At 37.5% G+C, this 20,385-nt stretch overlaps 1 protein-coding gene across 12 annotated transcripts in view; it reads left to right on the top strand.

Annotated features, from left to right (window-relative positions):
• Positions 1 to 20,385, top strand: part of CTDP1 (CTD phosphatase subunit 1) — a 109,959-nt gene that overhangs the window by 4,858 nt on the left and 84,716 nt on the right. For 9 of the 12 annotated variants that reach the window (XR_008434834.1, XR_008434837.1, XR_008434833.1 and 6 more), the window contains exons 2-5: positions 9,472 to 9,555; positions 12,142 to 12,235; positions 13,670 to 13,798; positions 15,131 to 15,281. Coding sequence is in view for 6 of the 12 variants with exons in the window: in XM_053964474.1 (XP_053820449.1) it covers positions 9,515 to 9,555; positions 12,142 to 12,235; positions 13,670 to 13,798; positions 15,131 to 15,281 (415 nt within the window). In the remaining 6 variants the exon portion in view is untranslated. Of the gene's footprint in view, positions 1 to 9,471; positions 9,556 to 12,141; positions 12,236 to 13,669; positions 13,799 to 15,130; positions 15,282 to 19,186; positions 19,253 to 20,385 lie in introns of those variants that run through there. The other 3 variants (XM_053964514.1, XM_053964524.1, XM_053964532.1) reach the window with 3 other exon arrangements.

Here is a 20,385-nt window from a genome sequence, read left to right as displayed (position 1 = left end):
TTCTTTCTTAGTTATTGCTGTCTCATTTCTCTAGGATATTTTTAAGCTTTACTTTAATACTAGAGTTGTTTAGAAAACTGGTCTTTTTCAAAGACAAGTGTGCATGTTGTTTCTTCTCAGCAAGTGCAACGTGTTTTTCTGTAGTTTTTCCTCTTCTAAAGAGAAAAGGTACGGACAAAAATTCTTATGGGAGAACTGCAATGAGACCATTAATTTTTATGTTGCACAATACATAGATGTTTGTCCTAGGAAGGGTTGGAAAAGTTTGAGGAAGGAAGAGGGCGACAAGACTTTAGCTTTGAATTGTCCTGAAAGTTTGTCTTGACCCAAAGAGTTTTTTTTCTCTTGAGCAACCTCAGTAGTACAACTTGCATGCTTATTTGGACCTTTCTGATTTGATGACTGTGTGTTTGGTGTTAACTTAAGGGCTAGCCCTAGCAGGGATCACAGCTGTTTGGATTTTCAAGGTCAGATTTATCTAGTTGAAGACTCCCCTTAGGTAAATGGCTAATGAGACATTTGAACTTGCTAAATAAAAGTGAATATGGGGTGATGGTATTGCAAATTCTTAAACATCAACAAGAGTATATAAAAATACTTGCAGATGGGACATACTAGCCTCAAGGTTCAGTAAAGAGCTACCAACTTTGAATTTTTGGGACCTCTTTTGGAAAATAGACAATTCATTGTAAGTTGTCACTTATAAAATATTCTTATAGGTGTCTATTTTGTGTAGTTAAAAAATCAAAGGTTAAGGTCTTCTGCTATATATGGATAGCTGAATTGGCAGTAGTTGCCTTTTAAAGCAAATAGGGGAGCCTGAAATTACTTCCTGGAGATCAGGTAATGCATTACAGGTTACAGTTTAAGGATCTTGATTATACATTTTGTCTAGGTTTGGTTATGCTGAAGTTAGACCTACAGAATTGGAAACGGGGGAAGGGTAGAACTGTCACCAGCAGAAGAGACTGCTGGTCTTAAAAAGGCTTTAGAAGATGGAAAGGCTCCCCTGGTTTCCTATAACACAGTGTTGCTGTGTTAAAGGAAATGCTTCCTTTTTTAAGACAAGAGTTGGGATAGTGCCATGTGACTATTGCACTAATATCTGAAAAAAAAAACCTCTGAAATGGCTTTTCTACAACTGTTCTAAGAAACAGTGTAGCATAAGGCAGTGATTTTGATACAGTAGAACTGAATAATGCCTATTTATTTGCTTTCTAGTGTTTTCTAGTTTAAAAATGGCATCTAAGGCTTCACAGCGGTCGAAAAGGTCTTGGTCCAAGCTTAGTGGAGTGAATGCTGTGGATTCTCATTCACAGAAGGGCCAAGGGGGGGCAGGTGGCCCTAGCCAAGGAAAGCATTGCTCAAGAAGAGAGCTTCATCAACTTTACAGCTATTTATCACACTTAAAACTGAGCTGCTTTCTAAGCTATTGTTCTCTGCTTTCAGAGTGTGTTGGGTTTCTGGGTTCACATGATGCTGTTGCTGTCATATGGTTGTTGTCAAATGTGGAGCTACTGCTCCTCGTTTGAGCACTGTGGTGTAACTTAGGACAGTTTGGTTCATAATTGCTCTTAAGGGTGTTAAGAGTTGTTAATTTTTCCTATGTAACTGTGTTCATTTGGTTTAACAGCAAGTCCCAGAGGAGAGCACACAGGATGTAGTGTCCAGATCAGTTTGCCACAGTATCTATAAAGGGAGAGGACAGGAGGAAGCTGTTAGACTTGAGGATTGTGCATCCTGCAGTAAGCCTCTTCCTGTTTTATTTGTTGTTTGGAAGTAACAAAGGGACTGCAATTGCGTAAGTGTGTGGTTTCAGTGGGAAAAGTGATCAAATGTTTGGAGAAAGTGTAATATTCTGTTAATAGATGCAGCTTTCCAGTGCAGAGGGGGAGAGATGACAGGATCCTCCCAGATTTCTTTGCACAGAAAGAAGTAAAGCCCCATGTTTTATAGCTTTGATGTCAGCTCTGTGTGTTTGTGTTTGAAATGCTCAGTCACCTTTCTCTGCTTTGGTGTCCAGGCTGTTTTGGTGTTCATCTGTTGCTGTTTCTCTAGATGTGAACCTACAGGTGCAGGAGGCAAACCAGATTTGTTCTGGTAATTACATGTGATCTTGACTAGGTGTAGGGGGAATGCAGTGGTAAGTTAGTCAGAGATAAGGGGAAATTACGTGCCTTTATCTGAGAGAGAGGGGTATGCCTGAAAAAAACAAAAATTATTCAGCAGTGGAATTAGTCCAAGACTATTGTCTGGATTTGCAGCAGTTCATCTGCGAGTACTATTCTTGAGTAACTGATGTGTAATGCCATGTGTGGTTTGAGAAAACTGCAGGTTTAGGTTAATTATTGTTCTGCCAATACAGTCACTACAGGCTATACTCAGTCACTACTCAGTCACTTCAAATTTTTGAATAAGTGCCACTTAGATTGCTAGGGTTCATCGCATAGATTTGGATTGATCCTGCTGTCGGATGGATGTTCCTCAACTCCCAGGTGGAGTTTTGCAGCAGGTATTTGAGAACTGCTGCATGACTAACACTGCAGTCAGAGAGAAGTGGCAATAGAAAAGCAAATTCATAAAGGTAATATCAGCAGTTGACAACAACAATGGGGGAGTGGGCTGCAGAACTGTTTATTGCTTAAATTAATTACTGAGCTATGACAGCCTGTTTTCTTCTGTGATTACTAGAAGTACTTATTGCTACAGATACAAGTTACAGAGGTACAGGCTTGCATCTTTTTCCACTTCTGAATTCATTCTGTGTCTTAAAGGGGTTCTATGTAAAAGCACTGAGAACTGTTTTTACCTTCTCCCTTCAAAAAAAAAAATAGTCTTGAATTCTCCTAAGTAATAATTCTTCTGGTTTAAAATGTTCTAAATAAAAAACACATGGTAAATAATGTTTGAAAGATTTACTAGATCTTATGTAAAGGGCACTGCAAGCCCATTTGTTTGGGTTTTTTGGTACCTTTTTATTATACATTGTTAACTTGTAGAAGTGGCTTTTTGAAACATGCAAGAAGCTGTTCACAGATGTCTGCATAGAAGGTGAAACAGAGTTATCTCCTTGCTTGTAATGCAAACTCTTCTCCAGAAGTAAATGGAAATACTTAAAGCCTTGCAAATCATGGAAGTAGACTTACTTCAAGCTTAAGATGTTTTTTGGATTATAAATAAAACCCAGAAACTCCAGGCCTGTGTTTCTCTTGGCATTTATGACCTTAGTCTCAACCTGAATAGGTATTTTGCCTGCAAAGTAGAAGAAGAAAGTTCACAACACGTTAACTCCTAGTTGTGAATAGTCTGTATTTAACAGAGGAAAAATAATCTCAAGACCAGTAATTTCTCCATTAGCTTTGGAGAACTGAGATGATGCCTTCAAGTGTGAACTGTGCTTTCTGTGAGCTACTGCTCACAACAATTGTTACCTAGTTGTCTAGACTAGGGTATGGGGGTTTTCTTTAGGTTTTGGGGGATTTTATCAAAAGGCCTGACTTGTTTGGGTGAGGCATTTGGGGTTCATACATATTTGAAATGCAGCTCTGTGTGTTTGCTGTCCTTGAGTGTAAGTCAAGTGGCTGCTGTAGTGGACATTTCTTCCAACAGCTTCAAGAGGCTGTAGGCCATGTGTTGCCTGTAGCAACAAGGGCCATGTGTCTTTGTGAATACTTGGTATTTTTAATAAATTATTCAAGGACTCTCTCTGCTTCCTCACAGATATTAATGAGAGTTAAATATATAAATCCAGTTGTTAAATACTCTTACATGGTGAGAGTAAGGTGATTCAGGCTTTGAAAATATCCTTGCTACAAAACTGGAGTTCTATGTAACAAAGGCTGTGGTTTGACATAAATTTATCATAAGGGCTCTTAGTAGGGGTTCTAAATGCTGCAGACACACCATGAAATACTGTTCTTGTGTAAGCAAACAGAGATATCAGTGTTTCAGAAATCTGACAAATGAAAATATAGAAGCAGGCTTTAGGTTGATTCTAACTTCATCTGACAACTAAAGGATTTTGTGTTCATATTTGTTCTAGATCAGTTGGTTGATTCAGTAATGGTTGGTATTAATAATCATTGGTCTGAAGATGTGTTCATTTGGTATTTTTACTCCTTGAGAGTTTGCCAGTAACACCCCCTTGAGCATTCTGTCAACCCAGGGCAGCGACTTCTATTCACTTGCACTCCAGCATCTCCTTTTGCTGAGTTGGTACACTTAGACATCTTCTGATGCAAATTGGAAGGGCACATGGCATCAGATTGAGGGCAGCAGTTTTAAGGGATTGCAGTGACAACTTGGTCTATGTGCTTCTTGTGGTATTTGATGTCTCTCTATACCAAACAGACCTGAGGAAACCCACCAGCTGGCTGCCAGCTGCCAGCACTCACATGGTACAAGTCAGTGCAGGGCAGCAGCTTCATCTTGTGAATTTGCACTATATTTTCAATGCCAATGCATGGTACCTTGAAGCAGACTTAAAGATAATAAATAAAACTTAGGTTTCCATGACCTGGAGTTGTCCAAGCTAGTCTTCACAGATAGGTAAGATAAATGCTAACAAAGTGGCCTGGTGAGAGAAAATGTGAGTTGCTCAAACTCTGTCTGTCTTACCCCCGTCTTAGCCCTGTTTGTGGAACATTTGCATCTTTGATCGGTCACCCTTGCTGGACTGGTCTTACCAGCTGCTTAACTCTAAAACCAGCAGAAAACTCGGTTAGGACTGGTGAGTTCGACCTTGCAGGGTACTGAAATCGTCTTTTCTGGTAGTGCCAGAGGAGGGGGTGGGCTTTCAGAGGAAACATGAGGGTGGGGAGTAAAGAAAGTAGGCCATTGCCTTTCTCTGGCAGCATTACATTGGAGTTGTTGCCTCTGGAAGTGAATCCAAGCTGTAATAGAAGGCCATGGTTAATGTACAGTCAGGTTAGACTTGTTCTGAGTAACAGAGGGAACCTCTCTATTCCTGTGTTATGCTGAGTATCCTTAAGATACAGAGCTTTACTGAAGACAACTCTGGAGACATCTTACAGCCATTGTACTCAAGTGCTGCAGCTGGCCAGCCCTTCCTGGTGCAGGTAGCTAACTTATTATGGAAAAAAAATTCTCAAGTTCTTGTTTCTATTCTTCTGTAACTCCTGCACTTGCTGCTGGAAGTGTTAGATCATGCTGAAAAAAAAGACCAACCAACAAAAAAAAAAAATTTAAGCAATAATAAAATGTTTAGGGGAATGTTTTTTGTTTGCAGTGGGTTCCCTTGATCCAGTAAACTGGTTGCTACAACTGTAGTGTAGCACAAATAGAACTCTGTTTTGGCTTTCCAATGTAATTCAGTTACCAGGAACCAGTTCCATGGTTATGCTTGATACAAAGTTCTTTCATTTGGAGTCAACAGTAATGACCAGGCCTTAGGATTAGCACAGGCATTGACTTCCTTTTTTAATAAAAGCAAAATATTCATGTTGGATTTCATGAAAGCTTTCCCCCTTGTTTTTTTGGGTTTTTTTTTTGGTTTTTTGGGTTTTTTTTTTTTTTTTTGGTTGTTGTTTTTTTGTTGTTGTTTTTTTTGGTTTTGTTTTTTGGTTTTTTTTTTTTTTTTTTTTTGCTTTACCATGCTGCTTATTTAAAGCAGATATTATTAAAAGACTTGGTTTAGAAATAGGCTGTGTATAAGTACTGGGAGAACAGTGATGAGCTTATGATCAGCTGCATCCTGAGGCTGTTGGTAAATATCTGTTCCTATTCATAATTATGGCCACAAAAAGTAAAATTTTACCTTAATGGCACATCTAATTTCTGTGTTGTTTACAAGTACATCTGGAAGGAATGTGAGTAAGGGCGCAGAGTAGGTTTCCTTATTTACTAGCTCAAGTTTCATTGTACTAAAGAAACCGTGTGGGTAGTTTGTGGTTCTGTTGCAGTCATTTAGCTATCAGACTGGGTATTGGAATGATCTACCACCTCCATGGTTACTCAGAAAAAGAAGTTTGCTTGTCACAGTGCAGTGGTTTTTACCCAGTTGCTTCACCTAGCTTTTCTGCACAGTTGGGACAGTTTTTAAAACTAGAACAAGATTTTGCACCTTTTGAGGTGGTTTCCTTGGAATGTTATTGTTGAAGTAGCCATTTAGCTCTGCTTATCACTGTGTGGATCTTGAAGAAGATGAAGGTGCTGTTAATGTTGCCAGCAGTAAAGTGTGCCCTAGTTCCTCTTATTTGAAGGGGGTAGGAGGGGAAATCTGTTTTTTCTTTGTAGAAATGGAATAGGGAAAGGCTCTGTTCTTCTAAATGGATTTCACTTAAAACCCCGAGAAGAGAACAGGCAGAAACCTGAACCTGTGTTTGGTTTATGCAGCCATTTAAAACCAGACATGCACAGTTTGATTCAGCTCACTTTTGTCTGATAATTTGCTTTGATCTTGGCCATTACATTTTGAAAATCCCTCACTTCAAGAGTAAAAGGAGAGCTTCCAGATGTGAAATTAAAAAAAAAAAAATCATTCTACTTGAGGTTTGTGTTTGTTCCTTTTTAGTAATAAATGTGCTAAAATTTAAGTATGCCTAGACCTTAGCAGAGTTCAGGCTTTCTTTCTGCAGCACTAAGTAGTGTTGGGCTTTTTCCCTGAGAGATGTCTGCCTAAGATCCTGACAGTTGTAATTGAAACTTGACCCTTTGGTTGTATGTTGCTCAGAAGTTTATCAGGGCTCTGGAGTTCTTCCTCTGTCCTTTGAGTTAAGCATCACAGAGAACAATATGACAGAGGACTTTGTATCATGTACTTTTTGTTTTATCTCCAGCACATGTAAGTGTGGCTAGGAGTTCTGGTTATGTTTAGATTTTGCAGGGGCAAAACTGCTATTTAGTGGTCATGCTTAGTTTGAGATAAGGTACAGAGGTGCTGTTTAGGAGCAGTATCAATGAGTAATTTAGAATACTAATTTTCTTATAAAAATCATTGCTCTTGCATGTCCAATTTTGAATCACATCTCATCCCAGGAGAATGCCAGCTTTTCCTGTTGCATACCTGGAGTGTGAGGTTACCTTGACTGCAAAGTAGAGAATGTCTAGCGATATTGTGGCTTCTAAGCTGGCATTGAAAGACTTTTCTTCTGAACTATTGAAAACCAATTCATTTGGGGTATAAATTCAGGCACTGTAATCTCTTAAGCGTGTTTCTGTACCTTGTACCGTGGGACACAGTTTTGGCCTTTTCGGTGTGTCTGTAATTTGTGATTCATACACTGAACACATGGTGAGGATGAAAAATTCTGACATGGTCGTTAGCATGCATTGGTAGCCTAAAAAGGAGCTTAGCAGTGAATCAAAGTAAAGACAGAAAGAGATATTGTCAAAGGGAGTGGAGAGTAGAGTCAAAGGAAATAATGCAAACATGGGGGATGAGAGGAGACCAAAATTCTGTGAAATCTGTGAAATAATCATGCAGTGAATTGCCACTAGTGAAGGGCCACTAAAATACTTTGTCTTGTGCAGTTCTTTTAAAACGCCAAGACTTGTCATTTGTTTTCTGTGAAATACATACCATATTTTAAGAAAAGGATCTAAGATGCCTACACAGGAAGAGGCGGTGTAATTTCCAAGCAGATAATGGCTGCCAGTGAGAAGGGCATAGATCTGCACTTTTGTAAATGGGAATACTGATAGTATAATGGCTTGGGAAAACTTCTTTTGAAATAAACCTGACCTGAATCTAGTTTTTGCTCTCAAAGAGGAAAATAATCCTCACTGTGGGCGTGAATGCAGTTTTGTTAGTAGAGTCATCATTCTTCTGGTTGTCGAAGAACAAGGGACACGCTGCAAGTAAGCAGTTGCAGGTACTATTTAGAAACTGAATTTTTGCTTAGAATTCCCAAATGCTTAGTAGTCAGATATATGAATGAGAGATTTGGGCATGCAAAACAGTTTTCTTCGTGTTGCAGTCTGCTTATTGCAGTACAGGTTTGAAGCCACACTTAAAGCACTACAGTCAGTTTATGAAAGAGCTCAGATTTTGTTGGTTTTTTTTGCTTTTTGATTGTGGTTTTTTTTTAGCTCCTTGACCTTTAATTTTTTAAAAATATTAGGGAGATGCTGTATCTCATTATCATGGAGTTGGTGAAATTTTGTAGTAGCTGAACTACTGCTGTCTACTTCTTAGAATTTTTTAAAAATAGGAAGTCTGAAAGATCAGTTTTCTATCTGTAATGAAGAAAACAAGTCTCTTATAGTGACTCTTAAGTGTTTGAGAGAAAATAAATAATGATATTTTCAAGACCGGGAATTTTGATAACTGGATGAGGAATACTTTAGTTAGACTATTCAACTGAAAAGTAGAGTTTGTCTTCTGAAGAGTTTGGAATAGTGAATGTCACACTTCTGTTTCCAGCTCTATTTTCTGGTTTGGTTTAGCCATTGTTTAAAAGATAGAATAAAATATCAGTTCCTTTGTCTTTATTTTAAGATGAGATGAGTTGGGGCTTAAGGATCAGAAATTAAAATATTTTTATGAGAAGATTGAAGCAATATATGTCTGCCATGAAAATGATAAGATTAAGTTGGTATAGAACTAGTCTGCCCCTGTGTTTGGCACTGGTGAGGCTACACTCAAATCGTGGGTTAAATTTTGGAGTTCTCAGTACAAAAAGGACATTGAAGTCCTGGAGCAATGCTCAGAGAAGGGCAGTGAAGCCGGTAAGGAATCTAGAGGACATGTCTGATGAGGAGCAGCTGAGGGAGCTGGGGGTGTTTAGTCTGGAGAAAAGTAGGTTCAAGGGAGGACTTCATCACTGTCTGCAACTGGCTGAAAGGAGGCTGTAGCCAGATGGGAGTTGCTTCTTCCAAGTATCAAGCAATAGGAGGAAAGGAAATTACCTCAAGTTGTTCTGGGGATGATAATTTATACTGGGTATGAGGAGAAATTTCTTCTCAGGAAGGGTTGTCAAGCAATGGAATGGACTGCCCAGGGAAGGGGTCAAGACACCATCCCTGGATGAATATAAAACATGCATATGTGGTGCTTAGAGGCATGGTTTAGTGGTGGACTTGACAGTCTTAGGTTAGTGGCTGAACCCAGTGATTTTAAAAAGAACCTGAATTGTTCTGTGATGTTGAAGTTTCTGCATTTGGTTTTCATTACCATGTAGCTCAGTAGGATATTCATGGGGAGTTGTATGTAAGTGAATGTAAACTGTTTCTGGACAAACAATACTTGTTCTCATTGAACTTCCTTGCTAAACTGTAGTTAGAAACTGACCTTAGTATATGATTCAATGGCTTCTAAAATTGTGAAAATTAATAATTTGAAAATATAGATGATTGTCTTTTTCACCATGTTGTGGCAAAAGCATGTATCTTAAGGGGCTGACACTCAAGTCATAACCAGAATTTATTCTTTGAATTGATTCAATCTGTGCATTACTAATCTACATGTCTGTAATCTGCCTTCTGTAAATGGAATGCCTGTGTCTTTTTCAGGACTGTCTTGGTGAGACTGGAAGGATGCAGCCATCCTGTTGTTATGAAAGGCTTGTGTGCAGAATGTGGCCAAGATTTAACTCAGTATGTATTGTCAGCTTTTTTTTCCAACTTCTCCTTGCTTCTGATTAGGACTTCAAACTCTTCCTTCTCTCATCTAATAGAATCATAAAATATCCTGGGCTGGTCTAGTTCCATCCCCCTTGCCATGAGGAGGGATACCTTCCAGTCAACAAAGTTGTTCAGGGTCCCATCCAGTCTGGCCTTAAACAGGGATGGGACATCTGCAGCTTCTCTGGGCAAACTGTTCCTGTGCCTCATCACCCTCAGAGAGAACGATTTTATTCTTACAGCCAATGAAATGTACCCATTTTTGTTTAAAGCCATTCCCCCTTGTCCTGTCTCTACACATCCTTGTAAATAGTTCCTCTCCAGGTTTCTTTTAGGTCCTTCAGGTTGTTAAAGGTTGTAAAGAGAAGGCTGCTCTGAGGTCTTCACTCATTTAGGATTTAAGAACTGTGCATGCTCTTTTTTCATTGAGGTCATGTAGGGTAACAGGTAGAAAATATAAGGAGCATGTGTAGAGAGGTAAATTCTCATCACACTGTTTTCCATGTATTCACCAGAGACTGAGAGTTGTATGGTGTGTCAACAGAGGCTCACTTAGTAAACCTGAGCACTTTATCTATGCAGGTGCAAATAGCTGAGAGGTAATAGCAGTCTCATTCATATGACCTTGCTTCATGTGTCTGTGTCTGAATGGGAGCTAGCTTGTCTCTAGTGCTTTCGATTTAAGGCTTCTTAACTGTTTTCAATTTTTTGTGAAATATTCTGCCATGGAACTAAAGGAATTTCAGCCTTAGGCAAAAAAAGAAAGCAAATTCAAAAGATGATTTGAAAGGGTGATCTTTCTCCTTTGCTGTGTCTCATTGCTTGGTAAAGAGTATGTTTCTTATGCATATCAAATTACTAATTCAACAGCTGTTCCAAAACAAGCTGTATAATTGCCTGGATTTTATAAATTAATGTTGCATACTCATTTTGTTTGGCTGGAAATACTTTGGTTTCATTTTAACTCATGCTCATTGTTAAGAATTACTTTGTGAACCCACAAACCAGTGCAAGTGAACTGAATATTGAGAGTGCTATGCAAGAAGTAGTCTGGTTAATGTTCGGATGTAATTTTTTATTTAAAGTTTAATATTAATATTTTGTAAACAAGTATTATTTGGCAAACCTAGCAAAGTTAGGATAATCATGAGTAGGGCTTTTTCTGTCCTGAATGAATACTTGATTTGAGGTTTGAATACAGTCACATCTAAATGTTGCTATACTGTTAACGTTTCATATGATAAATCCAGACAAATTCAAGGTATCCAGCAAATTAAGTTTTATTCACTTAATACTTCTTACTATGTCTTATGTCTGTGTCTTTATTTTACACAAAATGGCTTATGCATCTGAAATACTGTTATGACTCCTGAGCCTACATCAGAAGACAATTCAAAAGCATTGATGCTTTTCTTGCTTGGAGGAAAGCAGGTACAGTGTTCTTAGTAGTCATACAACTAGTGGTCTGAAAACAGTTAATAATTTTTAAAGGCTCATTTAAAATGCCGTTTAAGGTTGAAGATTAAGTTTTCTGGACTCTGAAGCAAAGGATGTAAGATGCTAAAATGTACAGACTTCAGACCAAATAAATACTTTTGTACCTGGACATCAATGCTGCCATACACTATTGTATGGGGAAAGATACCTCTCTGTGGTTGTGTTTGCCTCAACTCAGCTCAGTACAGTTGATCCTCGGCAGTTTGCTTGTCACAAAGTGAAATCTGGTTTAACTCTTGTTGTAGGTCTGATACCAAATCTTGTCCTTGATGGGACTGGTACATGAGAGAATTAAAAGATGTGCATGTGTCACCTAGGACAAAATTTGTATGGCAGGTTTTTTTAATATTGTTGCATCATCAATTAGATGTCAGAATTTCCAATAAATTGTTTGATGTAAGCTAGTGAAAGGGGTCTTATACAGGGTAATTTGCTCAGTTTTCAAGCAATTTTGTACTCATGTGTGCAGTCACCCACACTCCGTCTTACATATATGTATGCACACAAGGGTGACACCTATTGTGCGTTGATATCTGTATATGCACGCATCTTTTTTTTTTCAATGGTATTTTTGAGGCAGCAGTCACCTGTAAGTCACTCTGTGTGCAGAGAGTAACTTTGCCTATATTTTTCATACTCTGGCTTGGAAAACAAGTAGATAATTGCATGCGGAGTGATTCCAAAACAAAAAAAAAAAAAAAAAGCTGAGTAGTTCTAAATGTGAGTCGTTTGGTACTTTTCCCTAGTTTATAGCTTGTTTTTTGATGCAAATCAATACATAGATGTGTTTCATCTTAGTGTCATGTGTTACAAAACAATTGTATCGAAGTATAACTTAATACAGTAACTTTTTGCACAGGTTTTTCTGGTGAGCTTCTTTGATCTCAATCCATTTTGTCTAGTAGCTTGCATTAGCAAGAATTTGAAAGAGTGTGCTAGTTAAAATAGCTCTTTTTATAATTTTTTGGTGGTGATTAGTTTGAGGCTACAGATTTTAGTCTGTTTAGCATTTCACTAAACTGTTATTCTCTCATCTGAGGTTTCTTTTCCCTATGTGATTAGGATACGAAGCAAGAATGGAAAACAGAGCGTACCATTATCCACAGCAACTGTATCAATGGTTCACAGTGTCCCAGAACTGAAAGTTAGCTCTGAGGTAAGTACCATGATGCTTGTTCACACCTTTCACAGTAGCTCCACAGTTGAGAAACCTAATTAAAGTAGTTTTGTAAATGTTGTATGTACTTGATACAGGAAGTTTGGCATCCCTTTGAAGAGGAATTTGGGATTGAACAAGTTGATCTTAGTGTAGATTGATTTTTTTCTCACGGTTTATACTAGTGTTTTTTAGAGCTGTATACTGCAAAGATGTCAATTTGACAGCAGCCTGTAAACTTAATAGTTGAACATTTTTGTCACCAAGAGTGAACAGTTAGTGAAAAGTTTCATTAGCTGACATCTGTTCAAAGCTTGCAATGTCTCTGAAACCTGGCCTTAACTTTCACCTTGAAATTGACCCACTAGATATAGTGGAGCTAATTTGCTGCAACTTACCTGGATGGTAAAATTATTTCATTATTTTTCAAGTATTCCAAGTATTCTGAATTCATTAATAGTTCAAACATTGATCTGAATTATCAAAATATGCTTGTTTATCCCTCAGTTTGTGCAGGGGGAAGGAGCATGTTTATTTTGAAGATGAACACTCTGTTTATCTTCTTTATCAACCTGGCTTCTTTTTACTTTTCTATTTTACTACTTGATTTTTTTTTTTTTCTGGTAATTTGTCAAAGAACACCAGTGAGGGGAACTGTGAAGATGTAAGCAGTTAGAAGTGTCCCCATCATAGAGGAGTGTTTCAGAAGGCAGTTTGCACTTGATCCTTGCTGCTTTGTAGTGCTCTAACTTTACTTTTAAGTTCAGCTCTCTTGAGGGTAACACTGCAACTTGCTATCACAAGTCAACCAGGTGAACCCAGAACTTCACATGGTACTTGGAAAGTTTGTAAATATGTGCAGGAGGAGTAAATATTTACTGGATTATAAGGTCTTAATGTTAGTGCCTGTGTGGCACTGCATAATCTTAACTATTTATGTCTGAAGGCATACATTCTGTAATTTGAAGTTCACAGATATAATTTTGGTCACCAGCAGCTTCAGCTTTATACTTAGTGTGGAGTTTTCAGACATTGTACTTAATGCAAATTGCTGGACATAGCAGTGAAAAGTTCTCACGCCTACTGATGAATTTTCCTTTGTGTTCAAAGCTACTGCTATTTCCTATCAGGACACTGGGCCTTAAATTAAATCAGTGGTTACTTATTTGCTACATTTGAAAGTTTTGTGTTGCGTTTTTGGATTTTAAGAGTTAATAATGTCCAAAGATCTGAGAGTAGACTTTGAAAGCATTTTTTTTTCTGAAAAAAAAAAAAATTGTTCTACAGCTGCCATTGTAACAGTTATGTTGAGGCATCATTTCTTGTGCAGTTAGTTTGTAGCAGAAGGGCTTCTGATGTGTGCAGTATACAAAAGGCGATAGACCTAATTTATTTCTATGAAGCTAAGCTTAGCAGTGAATATTTCTGTTACAGCAAGCTGAGCAGCTGGGAAGAGAAGATCAGCAGCGACTACACCGAAATAGAAAACTGGTACTGATGGTAGATTTGGACCAGACATTAATCCATACTACAGAACAGCACTGCCAGCAAATGTCCAATAAGGTATTTGGGGTTACCTTTCAATCCAATATAACAATAGGAATATTTCTGGCAATATTTAAATGATGGTTCTTTAACAGAACATTCTCTGGTTAGGTAAAATTGTAGTTGAAGAAGAAAATGAGAAACAAGTTTTCTATAATATGTTCCTTTTTCTCTACATTTAAGTGGACGTTTTTCTTTCTTCCATTCATGCTTTCCTGCACTTTTCCTTTTTAATCATTTTGAGAGATATTTCAGGTAGCTATTTTTAATCTCTGCTTTCCTTCCTCTGTGGCATACTCACAAGCTGAGTACTCAGTAATGTGATTACCAAGTCTGAGGCAGATACAGTGAATTACTGTTCAAAGTCCCTTTTTGAGCAATCCTGTGTGTTCCTATGTCTGTCATTCCATGAGTATGTGTAGGGATTTTTTTTTAATCTTTTTTTGGGAAGTGAGGAGGGGAGAAGTTGTGTGTTGTGGTTTAATTTCTTCATGAAACACTTGCTATTGAACTGACAAGGGCTATTGGCTTGTACCATTTCTAATTTGGAAGCTCTAAAACAAGAAACAGGTTGAAATGTGTACAGTGTCAAGAACAAGAGGATGCAAACTCAAACATCAATATCATGCAAACTGTGATTGCTTAGTTCTTTTCTTTCCTCTTGCTATTCTTGCATGTCCAGCAGTCTCAGCATATGTTCACAATTGCTAGGAAAAAGCAAGCTACAAATGTACATTGCAATTAAGAGGAAAGGGAACTGTGAATATTCAACTTAGGGATTAAAAAACCTTGCCTCTCTGAAAGGCTATGCCTCTATCAGTATAAATTCATGGTTTAAAGAAAAATAAGTTTTAAAATATTGTGAGGTCTTGAACTGGGATCTTTATCTGTAAGCTTCCTTCCTGGTTTGCTCTCTGATGTTGTTTCCATAGACAGACATTTTTGGATGAAGAAAATACTTTCTCTGAGCTCAATGCATATTGAAATGAGTCTATCAGAAGTTCACTGTGAAGTATTGATTGTAGTGAGATCCTGAAATTCTCTGAAATGAGCACGTTGAGAAGTTTCTCAGATTGGTTTCCCATAAGTAAAGATTTGCAAGAAAGGCACCTGCATCATAAATTTTTCAACAGTACAGCTTCCTGCATTTGCAAGCCTTATTGTTGGACTGCATGGCACAGAGCAAAAATATGCTTTGGATTTTACTCATCCACATAATCTTGTGGCCAAAACTTGCTTTGATCTAGTAGGACCAAATAAGTGGTCCTGAAGTGAGGGAAGAGGGTAGCTCTGGAATGCTGACATTTTTGTTTGCTATTTTGATAATATTCAACATGATTTTTCTTCTAGGGAATATTTCATTTCCAGTTAGGTCGAGGTGAACCTATGTTGCACACACGTTTGCGTCCTCATTGTAAGGAATTCCTAGAAAAAATTGCCAAGCTCTATGAATTGCATGTTTTTACTTTTGGCAGTAGACTGTATGCACATACAATTGCAGGTGAGTAGTATGTTACATTTAACAATATTTATCTACCCTGCCTTCATACTCATATAATTAATATTCTTTATGCAGTTGTTTTCAAGTATTTGTTCTTTGTTTTGTGCAAAGCTACCTCCTAAATAGTCCTATGGGTAGAATTCTCAGCTTGTTTACAAGGCAGTGCCTGTATGGGGTGTAATTTTAGAAATAATCCTTTTTTTTCCCCATCAAATCTGCTTTGTTTCACTGATGGTTAGAGAATCAGGATAACTAGTGCCTTCTTATTAGGTAAGAAATTATGTTGATGGACCCTAAGAATGATCTGCAACTTCACTTGTCTTACAAATCTGTTGTAACTGTTCTGTAAAATTCAACAGTGTGACATCATCTCATCCTGTGAAGAACGCCGCCCCCATATGGTTTCCTTTCACCAAAGGAAGGTCTACTGCTACAAATCTATTTACAGCAGTTCTGTTTGTTTCCTGTAGCTGAAATACACTTACTTCATGAAGACCAAAAATCTAGCAATTTTTTCATGTATTTTTCTCAAGAACTTAAAAATATTTTCTCAAGTGAAAATTTGTGTTTGAATTATAATGGTAGTAGTCTATTGAGTGTGTCACTGGCTGAAATGTTTTCTTTTTTCCAAGAAGCATAAAAGAAACCTGCCCTGGTTATGCGAGTGTATAGGTCTGAATCATGTTAGGAGGGACACCATGTTTTTAAACTGTCAAGATGGGGTAAAAGCCAATTTTAGTCTTCTCTAACAGAAGAGCATTTTCTCCTCAAACTTCCCTTTATCAAGTCTGTTGGTCTAAGACAATATAATTAACAATATTTTAGGTTATGACTGTCAAACTATCCATACTGCTGTTCCATGTCTCCTAGCTTTTTTTAAAATTGTCTTTCACATTTGCTTTTTTTGTGTTGTATTGCCAGGAGTGTTTCAAACAACAATGTCCCAGTAACCCCACTTCTTAGCAAGAAAGGAAGGTACCAAAATAGTCAGAGAGCTAGCTATCCTAGTTAGCTCTAAACACTTTAGGAAAAAAAAAAAAAAAAAAAAACCAAAACAAACAATTCTTTATGTATGTTAAATGCCATAGATGAGGCTTGTCTTTATTTTAAGAGACTTCTGAATGACAACATACAATATTCTGTAATCAGAATGTGATGTTTATTTGTTGTCTCCAGCTAATACTCCTTGAAAGGTTTAAGGCATGTCCTGTCCTGCCAATCCAAGTGAATGCCTCTATGTGACTCAGTCTGACTGTAGTTTGAAGAATCTTACTAAAGCTTTGTCAGTCTTGCTGCTGGATTAAGTGTTGTGTACTGCTAATGCATGAACAAGTCTGTGCCTTTCTGTCCTTCTTAAAATGCATTTTTATTTTCTGTGGCAAAAAAATAATAGTTTTCTTATGCACTGGGTTTCCGTATATGGTAGTAAAAAAGTGATGGGGGGGCAGTCTTCCTCACCTGGATCTGTGTGCCATGATCTGGCCTAAAGTCAGAAGCTGTGTAGCAAATGGTCTTCAGAGTCAGGGAGGTGTTGCAGAGTAGTTAACTCATGATATCTGACTGCTTTCCCTGTCTTCTCTCAATGTGTGATTTGATTTGACCCTCTGCCCATTTTAGTCTCTGAGCCCCAGTGTGGATTATTCTGCAGTCCCTGTGCTGCCACAGGCTGACACTTTCATCATGCTCTAGCTACTCCATTTATTCCATAGAGGGAATAGCCACCAAATTAGGGTATTGCTGCTTCCTGTCACTCACAGACTTCTGGATTTCTGCCTGAAGCTGTTTAACCTCATCAAAAGCATTCAAACTGCAAGTGGGTTATTTGTGCAGTGCTGGTGATCGTTTCAGCTGAAGTCTGTGGTCAAGCACTGGATGCAGTTTTTGCTCCACCCGTGCAGCCAAGACACAATACTAGAGAAATATATAGCTGATACATATAGAGAACACTTGATGGCAGTGTTGTTTAATTGGTTTCTCACAGAGCTGTCAGTTTGATATTTTGTTATCCCTATGTTACATAAAGAAAGAACTTGTAATAAAATGCTGGGGATCTTCTTCATGAGAAACAGGTTGTTTGCTTAGGTCCCCTGTAGTCATCCTGTATATCTTTGTGAATTCTGAACTCTGAGCTGCTCCTTTAATGTCCTAGAAGGCTTTTGAAAAGAGATGACATCTTGTCAGTCCTTTTCTCTCATCTCAGCTGACTCCTGACAGCTGTTAAGTGGGATTAGCTGATATTTGTAAACACTATTTATATCTGCTGAAATAATAATAATAATTTATCTTAAACCCTTTTTTAGTTTGACATGTTTACAAAGTGATATCTGGTAGTATGTTTATGAAGATGAGCTTTGGATTTTATTATCTAGAGCTACCTGGAGTATTTATCTACTAAATAATTATTTTGAGCAATTGTTACTTAATTGGTTTTTCTACTCTCTATAAGAGAAGTTTGGTATATTTAAAACAGATGTCAGTTTAAAAACTAGTTGTAAAATGCCACAGAGAATTTTGAGTTCAGAAGCTATTAAGTAACAATAAAGCAATGTAAAATCACTCCAGATTTACAATGAAATTTAGAAAGTACGACCAAGTTGAGAGCATTCATATGTATGATTTGTTACAGCAAGTATATTACAGAATGTATACAGTGTGTATGTATAATCACCAGTGTCTGAAGTTGTCCTAGCTTTTGAAAGACTGGGTCAACAGCTCTTTCCAGGTTGTAAAGTAGAATCTCAAGTAGAACTGAAGGTAACCTGATTCTTCAGAAATTCAATTTTAGTTTTATTTATAAAAGGATTTATTCAAATTCTTGTTGGTTCCAACTGTTGTATAACTTCTCCTGGGAACTGGTATTTAATTCAATCTTTCTCTAAGATTTGAGACATCTTTAATATTAGTTAGCTTTCAACATTGTATCTTCTGATGGTTTTAACTTATTTTTTACTTATTTATGAATTTTCTTTTCTAAGAGAGTCTATCTAAGAGCAGGAAATACTTTTTGGTAAGTCTATGTGCAAAGATCCAGTCTGAGGTGGGAAACAAACAACTGGGGCATTAGTCTCTGCTAGGTGAGTCTACTGGATAGTCCCTCCTAATGTGGTGAAGGATAATTACAGTGTCTTCAGTTTGTTCAAGAAACTTAGGGGCATACTTAGCACAGTGTCTAATTTATGAGACTAAGTGGAATCTCAGTTTGGCTTAGTTTGTCCCAGTCTCTCTTGATCCCTATCTCAACCCATGAACCCTTCATTATATTTTCTCTCTGCTGTCCAGCTGCAGAGAAGAGTGAGTGACTTTGGTGGGTGCCTGGTGTGTTGAAGAAAACAAATTATGAAATTAATGAAATGTTACCTGCCCTTTCCCTGAGATGTGAAAACATCAAATTGTTTGTTATGTTGATTTAGTTGACTGGGGAACATCTGAAAGAAACCAGTTTGACCTGGAAAGAACTTTAAAAGAGACCAGTGCTGTTTTCTGTGTTGTTACTCAGGTAGCTTAACTTTGGACTCTCGTATGGTGGGCTTGTGTCTTTGCAGATGGATCTTTGATGAACTCTATCTTCAGTGTATTTTTAGTTTAGCGATAAAGCGTTACTGTGAAGCTTTGGAATGCTACCTTATCTCTAATCTCTGGCAGCCAGGCTTTCTGCATTTGGACTTTTTAGTTCAACTTCATTTTTCTTACAGTTTTAGCTTGGCAGCATGTGTGAAGTTTTGCTATGCAATCAGTGCACTTCTGTCTAATTCAGTGTAGAGAGTTCCTGTGTATTCAGACAATTAGCAGAAGACAATTTTGTTGAGGAGAACAGCAACTTGTGTGACAGCCTTTTTAGTTTGTCAAATATATGTGTGTACAGCAATAAATCTTTGTAGCTAATTCTCTCAATTCATTATGCCTAGGTACTGCAAGGGTCTCACTACAGGGGATGATTCTACGAGTTTGCAGCAATTCTTAAGCATAGTCGGGTGAGTTAAGGTTGAACCTCTGTCCTTAACTCAGAATTTTCTTGCTTTTATGGGTTTTAAGTTATTCCAATTACACATCAATATTAATTACATACAGGATCAACTTTGAGAAGTGATGACTGATTTTTAGGGTTTTTTTTAAACTTTGTTTTTGAAGTCCCAACTTAAGGTACTCTTGGGAGCTAGACTGTTAAAAGGTGTTGAGCATATATTCTGTGCAAATATGAGCTCCTTGAAAGAAAATTTAAGTTGGTCCATAGAGTCTGTATTCATTTTGAATTCTGTTTCTGGTTTTAATATGGCCATCATTTAAAGTAAAAGACAATAAATCTTGAAAAGATGGTTCCCAAGTAAGTATTGACTGCCTTGTAATAGTCATAAGAATAATGAGAAATTGATACTAGTTTCAATACAAATTCAGTAAAACAAAAAATACAGGTTAGCATGTAATATGCCAGTTTCTTTCTAAGCAATTATGTGGCTGCGATCAGCTCACGAAGGTGAACTTCATTACTGGAGACTAGGTTCAGAAGCATGTGTGTTTGTACACCCTAGCCATCATTTTCCTAAATAATAGCACTTTGTCTTGCTTTAAGATCAGCTAGCACAGCTTCTGTTTTGGTTTTGGGTTTTTTTTTTTTGTTTCTTTGTTTGTTTTTTTAAAGAGTGCAGTCAGAAAAGTTACTACAGCAGGGCCTAAATATTTCTAGAAGTCCCAGGATATATTCATTATGTGTAAATGTATTGAAGTAGTTGTTAGAGGTACAACTTAAAACCTGCAAATGCAAGAGCTCTGGCTGGAACTGTCTCTTAACTTCATACCGTGCTTAAATATTGCAGCACATTGCCAACTCTTGTGAGACTTCTCTGCAGTCCCTAGGCATAATGAGCTCAGGAGAGCATTTAGCTTTAAAGAACCAATTATAGAGAGATAAATATAAGTTGCAAAAATCATGTGTCTATCTCCTACTGTCTCTCTTTCAGCCTTATTTATTTGGCTGTCACAAATTCAGTTTTCATGCCATCTTGAAAGAAAATTAGGTTATTAGGTAATTTTTAAAATTAATCTCACTGAATTAGCTACAAATACCTGATCCACTATACTTTCTCCCATCTGATGTCATGCCTTAAAA

Source organism: Vidua chalybeata, chromosome 1 (assembly GCF_026979565.1).
Source record: "Vidua chalybeata isolate OUT-0048 chromosome 1, bVidCha1 merged haplotype, whole genome shotgun sequence".
NCBI classification, from domain to species: domain Eukaryota; kingdom Metazoa; phylum Chordata; class Aves; order Passeriformes; family Viduidae; genus Vidua; species Vidua chalybeata.
The sequence above is the reverse complement of the archived record's forward strand: the minus strand, read 5'-3'. Positions and strand labels throughout refer to the sequence as shown.